The sequence below is a fragment of the Micropterus salmoides genome, unplaced genomic scaffold (genome assembly GCF_014851395.1).
Source record: "Micropterus salmoides isolate LMB-PRFRI ecotype aquatic unplaced genomic scaffold, ASM1485139v1 Ms_hic_scaffold_10, whole genome shotgun sequence".
Taxonomy (NCBI): Eukaryota; Metazoa; Chordata; class Actinopteri; order Centrarchiformes; family Centrarchidae; genus Micropterus; species Micropterus salmoides.
The window spans coordinates 3786543-3799527 of NW_024040041.1; the positions used below are offsets into that span (position 1 = coordinate 3786543).

Here is a 12985-nt window from a genome sequence, read left to right on the forward strand (position 1 = left end):
ATTTAACTGTTTTATATCTCTGACAATGGCTATTTTGGTGACATAAACGTGTTTGGCAGTTTGCTGCTTACTTTTGTACCATTTAAGGTTTTTCACTGGGCTTGAATTACTTATATTTCAAGAAAAACCAAAAAAATTGGGGTTCTAAAACTTTTGACCACTGGTGTATATGAAAATACAGTACTGATTAGTTAAGTCCAGAGTGATCATACTAATACTGATTGAGCAAAGTCAATTTAAAGCAAAATGACAGTTGTGGACAAATCTCACTCTGAGGGGGCAGTGACACTCCTGCCCAAAGCCCAGGTCTAGATTCAATTATATAGGAAACACTAAATACTTTGGAGAATACCACTAACAGAGGATTTATCACTCAAAACACCGAGAAGCAAATAGTTTTTTTCCTTGTCAGTGCTCAAAGAAACTTATAAATGCAAAAACAAAGTTATTTTCCATTGTGTTTTTTTCTGGGTGGGATTGTATAAGAATTAAGGTTACTGTAAATTTTATAGAAACCACACACAAAGACCACAAGGAGGCGAGAGCTCCGTTTTCTCATCTTTTAATAACACATTCATATCTATGCTCTGTTTTGTTTACAAGGAGTTTAAAACAAGTGTTGATGAGGACTAAAGGAATCAGGCAGGCAGAGGGTGAAAGTCCATATACTGTAAAGACCAAAGGCGCCATCTGGTGGAAGGAGGAAGACTCAACCCTTCTCACGCTGCAGCTCAGTAGCTGGGATCTGAGCAAACAGTCATGGATGCACGACCAAAGCGCATGAAGAGCTTAGTTTTCAGTATGAAGGCTGAGCCCAGATCAGATTAGTCAAGTGGAATCCAGCTCCGAGCAGCATGAGGAGGACAGAAATGATACAGGGCCTCCCTCCTCCCACCTGCAGCTCCACAGTCAGCTAAAACAACAGGTCCTTTTGCTTTTTCAAACGACTCATCAGAAGTGGAAATAGATCATTCATCAGTGTAGAAGGTCCTCACAGGGCGCTCTAACTCATGTAGGCTTTTCACAAAGAGAAAGAAAATGCTAAATGCACCCAAACACAAGAGATACAATCTGCTGTCATAAAAAAAAGAGAGAGAAAATATTAGAAGTCAACCAAAATAAAACATGAAGAATATTTTGAAGTTAAAAAGTGTAAGTTTAATGAAATGAACAAAACAAAATGCAAATTGGATAAAGAAATCTCATTTATGTTGGGTTTGAAAAATAAAAAATAAAAAAAAATAAAAGGTGGTAAGTTTTTGTCTCTTCTTTAAGATTATTATTCAATTTCATAATCCTTTAAAAACAACTAAAATGGAGAAATAAAGCAAAATCATCTTTGGAAGAAGTAAATGTTTTTTTCCTTTAATTGACTATCCACTACAGTATATGGTGATGCCGCTATCCAGTTATTCATTTACCTATATTTCTTTCAAGCAACTTTTTTTTTTGTTATTTTTGTGTCCTTTTTCCAAAAAAAAAAAAAAAATTACCTATTTTTCCCCAAGAGGTAGATCAACAAAACAATTACATGGTTACAGGTGTTGTGCCCCTTGATTCAGGAGGTGAAATTGTGGGTAATTTTAGCGGTCGGAGGCAGGTAAGAAACAAAAAACAGCCGTGTTTAGTTCTGAGTCAAAGTGAGGTGACTGAGTAGAATCAGCTTTGAACAGTTAGGTTGGAAAAGAGAAACTGTTTCCAGAGCAAAAGTGAACACCTCTTCATGATTGGGCCCTACGTGGACCAATCAGGTTGCTGAATACTCTACCCAACACGTAAAGAAAATCCTTGTCCCGACTGCCCACGCAGCCCCGCACCACAATGTGTCCATATTGGGTTTTTTGTCTTTTTTTGTCATTTTTTCTTATTTACTCATTTATTTTTACAGTCCCGTCTCTAAGCTGGAGAGGTTACGTTTCAAAAACCGAAAAATAAATTAAAGTTGAGTGGAAAAAAAATTGTGACAGTAATATAGGACTGTCTGTCCTTTCTGTCTGCATGTCTGGTCGACTGACTACTTGCTCTTGTCTGTTACTATATAATAAAATAAAATAAAAGAAACAATCTTCTGGCTGAGTTTGCTTACGTTTTGAGGTAGCGTTCCTAGTTATGTGTCAAGAGGTTTGTTTGTTTCGTCCCGGTAAGGCGTCCCTTTGCCGGGGTCTCCATTTTGTTTCAAATTTGTCAGACTCGGAGCCCGTCTCTGCAGATGGACAGTAGGAGTCTGCAGTGTTTTATTGCAAACTGTCCTCGCCATAGCTTGAAGTCTGTCAATTTTTATTTAGCGTCCGTCAAGGCTGAGCTACATGTTGTAATGTCTATAAAGCAATACTGTGCTCTGCTGCCACAAACAAGAAGCTGGGTAAGACAGTTTACCCCAAACTCTGAATATCCATGCTTCCAATCTTTAAATAAAGGGACAACACCAGTGAGTTTTAGCCCATTTACTGCATGTACTTTATATTAGTACTGAGTATTTTTAAGCATGTGCTAGTGTTTTAGATTTCTGGGCTTTTCCATTACTTTCAATGCATTTCACTACACTACACCAGTCAGGCTGCAGAGACTTAAAGGCGCTCTAATAAATTTTTTTCATTTATGATGGAGCACTGGCCATGTGTAGCCCTAATGTGAAAGGGTCATTCGAAGTGATCAGCCCACAGCCAAGTGTCACCTGACTGCAGTTCCCCTCAGCTCTACGGAGCGTTTTTGGCATTATTCAGCTCATTTTTGCTTTTTTTAAGATACCTCAGCTGTAATGGCTTGGTTTAAGGAACACGACTCCAACTGAATGGTAATAGGCTAGATGTGTAACTGTTTACTAACTTCACCTGGTAATATTACATCAGTGTTTTGTTATCGGCTCGTTTTTTGTTGCCCCCAAGTGGCTAATAAATTCAATTATTGCAGGTTTAAAAGTTGCTTGAATTTGGAAAGAATTGCATTCAACACTTTTTTAGACCACAAGGATACACACAATACTTTTGGGTGAGAAACACTGAACTTTCTTTTTTGTTTTTGGGAGGAAGCTCCACAGGGTACCTTTAATTAGCAATCAATGCAGGTTTTTGGAAAGGGGGGTTTCCTTTAGGGCCCCAACAGCAAATTGTTGCCCAGGTTAATGCAGCCTTGTTCACGCTGAAGCATGATCTGACTTGTCTTGTCAACGTTTTTTTCCATAGTCATAGTGAAGTTGAAAGGAAGCCAATCAAGACTCACAAATTTAAATATGGTGGTATGTTTGGAAATATGTTGTATATGATTTGTGTAGGAAAATACACAGCAAAAAGATTAAATAGCAACTTATAGAAAATGGGATAAAACATACACTGGTGTGGCCCTTTTTCAGTCTCAGTAAGTTTGATGCTTACATGTTAGTGCGTGGCAACTTAAATTTTTTTTACACTGTGTGGCACCTCACACTGCCAGACTCTGTCCTAGCTGATACAACGTATCAATATATCTCTCAGCTTGCATAAAGAAAAGGACTGAGGGTTCACGTTTGAGCCCCAGAAATGATCCAGATCTGATTTCCTTGTGGCAGAGAGGAAAACCAGATGAAACATAAGAAAGGTCTTACAATTTCTGTCCTACTCAGGATGCAGGCTTTGATTTGCATGTATTGTCTCTACTGTACATACAAAAACAAGACGTGAAGAGTTCAGTTTCAAGATGAGATATTACCATTTGAATGTAGTAATATTTGCTCTGAAATACTACACAGGTTATCTTACATTTGACCTTTTCTATGAGTTCAGTATTACAGGTTATTTGCTCCAAATGGCTCTATACTGCATTTTTGACTGAGCCCCTTCCTGTGTGTTTGGCACAGTTACCGTCATGTACTGAGCTACGTGTTAGCAGTTCATTGTATTTAGTAGCCGTTTTGTTAATAGATTTATGTATTTAAAACCAAAAGACCAAAACTTGATGAAATCCAACAATGTCCAAAAAGAGTCAGAACATCAATTGTAAAAAATAAAAATAAAAAATGGCGGTGGTTAAAAGTTACATAACCAAAACTTCTTGAACAGAAGTGAGCAAAACGAACACGATGCAGACCAGCGCAAGAGAGGGCGAGGGACCCTGACGTTCCCGCCCGCTCCAAAAATGAAATGATCTTTTTAGTTTTTTTTTAATAAAAAGGAAATAAAAACTTCTCACTCTTTTCCCGGAGTACAGAAGGGCAAAAACAAGGAGAAAGCATTTTACTTTTGGGAAAGGACAGAGGGCGAAGAAGAAGGTTTGTTTTCCTACACCTCATCCCAGACACCTGACCACCTTCCTTCTCCTTCCTCCCCCGCTCCCACCCTGCCTTCTCCTCTTCCCTTCAGTCTCCACCTTTTTCTTTAAAGAATTGCATCAGGTGTTACAGAAGGTTCTCAGTCGTTCTGATAGTTTGACGTTGTCGACATATTTCATCAATTAGTGCAACAGTACGTCCCCAGATGTCACGTCCAAATAAAGCTTGCTGTATTGTCAAAACTTAATACACCCCCCCCCCACCCCCCACCCCCCAAAAAAAAAATCCAAATGGCTGCAGGCTGAATCATGAATCCTAACTAGCGTGTCTTGGTGGTTGTGAACAGAGCTCTATGGTTTGGAAAGAGGTGGAAACTTAAAGAACAACCATGTTGAACTGTGAAGTTACCACCTCTGGACAAAAAAAATGGAAGCATAGACATGATAGAATAGACTTTCCCCTGTTTGATGGCGAGCTGGTGGGGTAGCCGATGAAGATTGGCGATGTATGTCGCCAAGTACAGGTAAGACATTGAAAAGATTGTGAGTTATCTGGCAGTGTCCTTCAGTGACTTGGCTTGGCCAATCTTTCCCCTCAACGGCCTTTCCCATTCTGATTTTTTATGCTTTTTTTCTCCAAAAGTACAAAAGTATCGTCATCACCTTTTTTTAACATCTTATATACAGGTTTTAATCTATTACTCAACTGTGTTAATGTTGTTTTTAAACTCTCTTGCTTTTCTTTATTTGCTCCCATTTTTTCACAGGTTCTTGGATTTCTCCCTCCTCGGTTAGCTGGAACACAGGCGGAGGGAGGGCCATAGGTTCTCGTCCTACTTTTTTCTGCTTTTCGTAAAGTTTCACCCAACCACATCACCCTGACAAAAATGAACATTTAAAACCAGTGAACCCAGACACACACACGTGCATTCACTTTCTCACACACACGCACACACACACACACAAACATACGTATACCAAGCGCACATGTAGCCAACAGGGAGCATCTGAGGTGTTGTGGTCATTGCACAGGTAATAAATATTCACATTCAGAGAAGTCAGAGCTAGTTCAGGTGTGTGTGTGTGTTTAGGTAGAATGCCCTCTTATGTCTCCATGTACAGTTAGGCTGTAGATGAACCACTACTGCTGCGTTCAACACAACTCCGGTCTGACATTCTCAACCTCCGGATGAGAAAGGTAAAGAAAGACAGGATTTGATGAAATTTGGCTTAAAATCTCACTCTCACATGTCTTCTTTGGGGGTGAGAAACTAAACCTCTTGAACGCTTAAAGCCCTCTCATAATGTTTGGCGCTTTATGATGATGTCATCACAATAAGGCAGGAGAGGGAGGTCCTTTAGGGCACATGGCGGGCCAGTAGCCATGACAATGGGCAGTTGCAGTGAGACAGTGCGATGTGAGGAGGAGGTTGTCTGGATGGGTAAGTCTTTATGACAGTAAGTATCATTAATATCAACCCCTCTGCTGACGCGGGCTCAGTAAAACCAGCACCCAGCGGCGTGTATGGTCACCGTGTGCACTTCAGGACCCCCTCTCGAGTTAACACCACTCCCCATTGGCCAATATTCCGTTTCATACAACAGCTGTTGCACTCACACTTCAGGAAGTCAGAGAGCGTGTTTCCTCACCTAAAAAAGGCAAAATGGCACTCGCCCCATTTCCTCTCTAGATCAGTATTTTATCTCTCTCTGCTTTGGAAATAAAACACAGCCTCCCCGTCATCCTGAGCTCATTCAACCATCATCACACCAAAAAAAACAGAAAAAAATAACCAAAGCAACAAGACAATACCTAAAAAAAAATACTTTTTCTTTAAAAAAATAAAAAATATTCAGGACTATCAGCTCTTCTTTTCTTTTTTTTTCTTCTTATATAAAACACCAGCAAGCAAAAGAAAGTTAGGAATACTGAGGTAACTTTACCCTGAGGTAGGTTTTTTCTTTTTCATTTCATCTCTAATCTTTTCTAATCTTGGCAAGAGCGTCCCGGCGTAGACCCCGCCCCTCATCAACATACACAGACAGGGTCTGGAGGCTCCGCCCACAGGCCTTTGGCAGATTGGGAGAGAGAACGAGGAAGCCGCTTCCCTTCAGTCTGATTTTACCTTCTCTGAGCTCAAGGCAAGGAGCTTTGGAAGACTTTGCCTTTTTGGTTCCTGCGCTCGGCCAAGGCCAGTCTTAAAACATTTTTTATTAATACAAGCACTAGATGTGCAAATGAACAATGCAGGGATGGTCTTAAGGACCCCAGCTCCTCTGAGGAGAAAGCCATCCTGTCAAAGACTGGCCTTGAAGGCAATGAGCAGAACGTCTCAGACACACCTTGTCTGTCTGTCATTGCAGGACTTATTGATGCAGGTGCAGCAAAACCTCACACCCAACTCGCTGCCTTCAATACATTCACTGGAGGGGCCGGGCTAACTCACATATCATATATATAATATATATAAAATATGCCGTTTAAGGTGCGGGCCGCTAGCCAGCTAGCATAGCTGCTGGCTGTTTTTATAATGGTTTCAGATGTGTGAGCTAAGTCGCTGCAATAGAACTGCAGGACCAGCTGCGACCTCCGCTCCTCTTACTGTCTCTTGCTGCGCCTTCCGCCACACGGCTAAATGTGGAAGGGGGAGCTCAGTGGCTCCCCAGCCCCGGCCTTGTTGTAGGTTACATTATGCTACATATCATAGACAAGGGACTGGGAAATATACAGGAGACCCCTTTTTTAAAAAAGGCAAGGCGGCCAGACACAGCATTTGTTAACATTTACATGAAGATTATATATTTACAACCTCATATTCTCTCCATTTTCTCCTTTTTTTTCCATCTAAACTCTCCGCTATTCAGAGAGGTCTTTAAAGAGCAGTGTTAACATCTGCGGCCCCTCTTCTAGACTCTCATTGGCTAGGAGGTTAGGGTGTGGCTAAAGCCAGACCTGTGGCCTATCCCCCAGTGCCGCTGCAGCAGTTTCCTTGCTCCCTCTCCCGGATCTGCCTCACTGCATTCTATCAATAATAGCTCTGAATAAAACATTTCTATACATATATCTCTATGTTTAAAAAAACCACCCTTAAAATATAGGACTGACCGCAGATGGTTGGAGAGGTCTCTAGGGGGTGACAGAGGAACAGACAGGCCCCTGCTAGTGTGTCTTAGAAAACAAGGATCTGTCCAGCCAGCCTCTGAACCCATGTGGACAGGTGTAAACAACAACAGTCGTTACAAGGAGGGTAAAGTCGGCCGTTTTGTTTAAACCTGTCGGATGCAGGATCTGTTAGAGCTGTAGCAGATGAGGAGCTGGCTGCAGCCCCACAAAGGCACGCTAGGAGGTGACCGCCCCTCCCTCTCTCCATCCCTCCTTTCCTTCATCCCTCCATCCTCAATCAGTCTCTCTTCTGGCCTGGCATCTGGTTTCTTTTTATCTCAATCCTCTTTTTTTTTTATTAATTTCATCTTTCGATTTTAATAATCTTCTGTCATCTTTCTCTCTGGCTATCGGGCGTACTCCCTCCCTCTTTATATGTCTCCCTGTCTATCGCTGGGTCCGTGTGTCGCTCTCCTGTATCTGTCCATCCGTCTGTCTATCCGTCTGTGCATGTGTCTGTCTGTCTGTCCGTCAGGCGGGGGGTGGGGGGGTGGGGGGGCCCACGGTAGATGAGGAGGGTGCGGGGACCCTCACTTCCTGCGCGGCTGGTGTTCCTGAGTCAGTCCCTGGGTAGGGCTGCCCATCTCTGTGAAGCCCTGGGGGTTAGGGCCGGAGCCCATGCCGCCTTTCTGTGGCTGTTTGACCTGGGTCAGAATGTCCCGGATCTTCCTCTGAGCCAACTGGATGACAGAGGAGAGATGAGAATGGTTTGGATCAATTTGAAAGCTGCGCTAGTCCAACATATGAATGTTATGTAGCCTGTCCGAGCCCCAAACAGTTGGTGAACATAGTGCAGCCTATGGCCAGATTTTTTTCTCAAGAGTTGTTGGAGACCAAACCAGAACTAAAAGGAGAGTGAATATTGGACTATTGTTGGGTGGACAAAAACAGGACTCAGAATGCTAATGTAGCTCTGTTGCAAACAATAGGACTTTACTCTCTGTTTTGCAGTCTTTTGGAACAAAATATCTTGGGCCACCTCACGACTTAAGTCAAAACATCACAGGTACACAGGAACATCATAAGTTCTTGGCTCAAACAGCCACATGCTCCACATGGGCATAGCATCGCAACGTAAGCAGACTTCTTGATTACTAGAAGTGACTTATTTAAACAGTCCTACTATAGGAATGATTCTGTCCCAAGCTTTTTGAGTTGATCACTGCATAAGTGAAGATATACAGTAATTGAGTATCATCTACATAAAAATGTAATAATGCTCTGTGCCTACTCATTATGGGACAAAGGAGAGGCACATAAATAAGAGAAAGGAACAGGACCCAGAAATCGACACGAGTTACACCACAAGTCGTTTTTTTTGGTAGCTATGCTAGCGGGGGCTGGGCATAATTACAGGAGTTGGCCTTTATGGCTAGATTAGCAAGCGTAGTCTGTTGTATTAAGAATTAACAAAAAAAATTTAAACCGTAAAAATTAAACTGTATTTTACATTGTTAAGTTTTGTTTTATTTGGTATGTTACAGTTACTGGTGTTGCTTGGTAACTTTGGCTTACTGTGGCATTTCAGAGTTATTTGCCACTAATGAGTTCATAGGTTTGTTACTAAACTACTGTTTTTAAGATATGATTATGTATTTGGTTCAATAATTTATGGCACTTTAGCTACATGCTAAAGGTACATTATGTTAAAGCGTAATGTGGCAACAGAGTAGCAGGAGTACCTGGCTGGCGTAGAAATGTCCATTGATCTTGACAATGACCTGGTCATTTTCATCAGGTGTCTGTTCCCTGGGGACCACCACCTCAGCTGCTGTAAGGTTCTGCAGCTCATTCACCTGGAGACACAAGTGTTGGTTACTTCAGGAGAAAGTAATGACCTTATGGCAGGACGTTGTAGGTTTGACGGCAAAATGTGGAGGTTAGTTTACAAATTTGACAGCTAAGTGTTAAAGACCCTTCAGTGGGCAGGAATTTTGCTGTGGTAACCAATGCATGCCTAAGCAAGGAAGGACCTGAGGCAAGGTTCAAGTGGCTTACCGTCTTGCCTCCTTTGCCAATGACTCTTCCTGCAGCTGCAGCGGCCATCTTGATGTGAGTCTCCAGTTTGACCTCCTCCTTTGGCCCAAAGAAATTCTCCTCCTTCAGTTTGCCATAGATTCTGCCCTGAGCCTGCAGGGGGGAGACAAAAGCAGTTTTAATATTGCCTCACCAGCAGTTTGATACACCAAATAAGATACTACGCAAAATAAATGGTATTAACATTTAGCAGCTGGAAAGGTCTTGTGAGTGTTTACCTTAAACTGAGCCTCAGGGGGACCTGTCACAATCACCATCCTCATTTTAGAGTCTGGAGTTTCAGCTGGGGCGATCTGGAGGAAAGGAAACACACATCATTGACCTTCAATGGTTTAGGTTTGGTTTCAGAAGTCGGGGTTGTAGGGGGCGCCTAGGTTAGATTAATTGCCTGAGACCTGAATGCATAATGTTATATTTACACCTTTGCTGCCTTATCTTTGACTAATTTATGCATTAAAAATGTGTGATTAAAATTATACATTTTAAACTGCAAATTCTAATAGAAATTAAATGGGGGGTTTTTCCCTTAAAAACATGCAGAGGTCTCTGTAGTTTTCTTTCAGCCCTGAGTAGTATCTGCAGAGCTTCTTCTCAGCATAGTGTAGTCTGTTATTGTGATATGTTTCCCTAATTAGTATGTAGCATGTCTGATCATTTTGTAAATTGCAGACCTTGATGGAGGCCCCAGCGAAGCGGCTCAGCTGTTTGATGTGCTGTCCTTTCTTTCCAATGATGGCTCCCACTGCCTGTGCTGGGATGTAAACATGGACAGTCTCCTGCTCTGGAGCCTGAAAACACACAAAGACAACATTTAATTTCATAAACTGAATATCTATTACGGGTCTAATATATAGTTACTAGGGGTTTTGGTCAGAATTCCCCTCCAGTCAAAAGTGTGCTTTGCTTCTTCTTCCTTCACTGTGCAGAAAGATGTGTGTGCAGAGTTAGTTTTCACATTGATCTGCTGAAGGAGGGAAAGTTTCTCTGAGCTCACCTTAAATCTCAGTTCAACACCTGCACGTACCAGCAGGATTGATGACATCACAGCTAGTTTAGAAGCTAACCATGGGCCAGTACGCATCTTAAACAAGTGTCGCGTGGAAACTCTAGCACACATGTACTGTGTATGGACTTATGGTGAAGTTAATCAAGGAACAGAACAGAGGGCACCATAATCTTCTGTCCCCTCAGTACTCATTTCAGGGGGGAAAAAACTTTTTATTAATAAAAAAATATAAATTTTAATTTGGTCGCCACACATTTGTCTGTTGATCAGAGGCTTATGAAAGTTGAAAGCCGTAACTTTTAAAAGTTATGAGGTTTGAAAGGACAAAGTCAGTGCATTAAAGTAAGTGGTTTGCACTGACGTCTCTCTCTGGGAATTTTCGGTGCAGGTATTCTTACCCCAAAGCAACCATAGGGGGCACCAGCGGCTGCGTTTCCGGGCGGGGGTGGGGGCATGTTGGAGGAGGAGGGGAAGAGGCCCAGCGCACCCAGGTTGAGCCCGGGGATCAAGTGGGTCTGTTGCTGTACAGAAGAAAACTGCAGGTTAGAAACCATCTGGAGTTTTGCGTGTGCGTGTGCATGTTGGAACATAAAGCTCATGTGTGTTGGAAAGTGTTATGGACAAAGTCAGATATTTTGGTTTTTCGTAAGAGTATTGTGCCTTAAAAAAATTCACAAATAATTATTAGGCAAATAAATAAGTGTAAAATATGAGCATGAACCCATAATAAATCAACCAACAAGCTGCTGCTGAAAAATATGTATAGTATGTATAGTAGTTGTATAGACATGCTACCTACCGAGCCAGCTAACTAGCTAGAATATCTTATCAGCTTGGAGTATTACTGTCGTCCATTTGAAGAGCAGTGACCACGACAGCTCCATCGCCATGATGAGCGACATAATGAAATAAAAACATCTCCATCTTTTCAACCCTGACTGAATGACCATTTGTACTACACCTAATATATATATATGACTGCTCTACTTAACTAGTTACTTTGCAGAATAAGAGCTTAACAGAAAAACAAAATACTCATCACATGAGGGCCCTGTTTACTCAGCCCCCTTTGTATTCCCAGTCCTACACCTGTTAGTGAGTGCGCGTGTGTTTATGCAGACTCACATTCATAGCAGCAATGTCGTTCTCATAGGCCTCTCTGACCTTCTTCATGACCTCCACCTCGGCCAGACAGCAGGCTTCAATAGCGCCTTTGATTGTGATGGTTCTCTCTGGATTGTACAGTGTCAGGTCCTGAAGACTGGACACATTACAAGGGGAGTGGTTACTGATATAGCTGATCAGTGATCAGTTTACTACAAAGTTACTTATCAGCTGCTATAAAGCTTTTATGATGCATATATGTTATGTCCGTATGTGACCCTGATTCACAGGGTTGAATTAGGTCTTTGACACTTACAATGAGAGAGCTCAGTGTGTGTGTGTGTGTGTCTTACGGGGAGATGGTGATCTTGGTGTCTGTGTCCTGTTCAACTTTTTTCAGGTTGCGTCCCTCCTTCCCAATCAGGCGTCCAACAAAGTTGTTGTGAGCCAGAATCTTTAGAGGAACCTCATCAGCACTGCAAACAGAAAAAACACTGGTCATTTACAATGAACATTTTTATCTACAAAAAAAATATTTAACTATTTTACTGCTGGACACAGACTTTATATTACAGTAACTGTCCAGGATTATGTTACGCCGCCTCATTTGAATACACCACGCTGGATTGTTGTTTCAAACCTACGTCTTTGTGTCTTTAGCCTCCTGGTGCATAATGTCCAGGATCATGCGGCAGGCGGATGAGCAGCCCTCAGGGGTGGAGTGGATGCTGATCGGCTTCTCAGCAGCACCTGCATTCTCCTTGCGATGCACGTCAATCCTGCAGCAACAGAAAAAGACCAGAATCTCTTTGTTAAGTTTCTAGTCTCTGTGCGTCCCGGGTTCGGTGCAGAAGTTATTATGGTAAAAGGGTCTAACACATGGCTGTAGTATACACATAAATGTGCAGATCAAGTGTCGTGCAATATATTTTATATATATATATACCCTCTAAAGAAAATATGACATGTGTTTTAGGGAAACCTGAATTCAATCCCACACAGAGAAATCAGTTTTGGTTTCTATCAAGGAAACATTTGAAAACAAAGCAGGGCGTGGTCACTCTCTTGTGAATCTGGAATCTGCCAATATTAGAATATTATCAGAGTGCCAGCTATTTTGATATTTCTAAGAAAAAACTTCTTGTGACATAATTGATTGAGTGTGGCTGTGCAGTGCTGTATTTTGGTATTCTATTGTTTAATTTAAAGGACATCTTTTGTGTTTGTATTTAAAGTGTTAGGTGTAGGTAATGCAGTATGAAGAGGTGGACTGATAATCAGGAGCATCGGGAGAAATCCCGGTGGGCTGGTACTGTTTTGGATAAAATTGCTTTGTGCTTATGTTATTGAGCCTTAGGGGAGCTGATGATGAATACATGAATTGATGAAGTTAACATGGCCAGGGCAAAATTGATCAGTAAACTTAATTAGGA

At 41.8% G+C, this 12985-nt stretch overlaps 1 protein-coding gene across 1 annotated transcript in view; it reads right to left on the reverse strand.

Annotated features, from left to right (window-relative positions):
* Positions 1-546: 546 nt before the first annotated feature.
* The window catches only part of igf2bp1 (insulin-like growth factor 2 mRNA binding protein 1), a 57642-nt gene continuing 45203 nt past the window's right edge, over positions 547-12985 (reverse strand). The window contains exons 7-15 of the mRNA XM_038692012.1: positions 12197-12331; positions 11906-12028; positions 11574-11709; positions 10847-10969; positions 10114-10230; positions 9661-9735; positions 9404-9535; positions 9088-9201; positions 547-8085 (exon numbers count right to left, since the gene is read on the reverse strand). Coding sequence (XP_038547940.1) covers positions 7936-8085; positions 9088-9201; positions 9404-9535; positions 9661-9735; positions 10114-10230; positions 10847-10969; positions 11574-11709; positions 11906-12028; positions 12197-12331 — 1105 coding nt within the window. The 3' untranslated portion in view covers positions 547-7935. The remainder of the gene's footprint in view (positions 8086-9087; positions 9202-9403; positions 9536-9660; positions 9736-10113; positions 10231-10846; positions 10970-11573; positions 11710-11905; positions 12029-12196; positions 12332-12985) is intronic.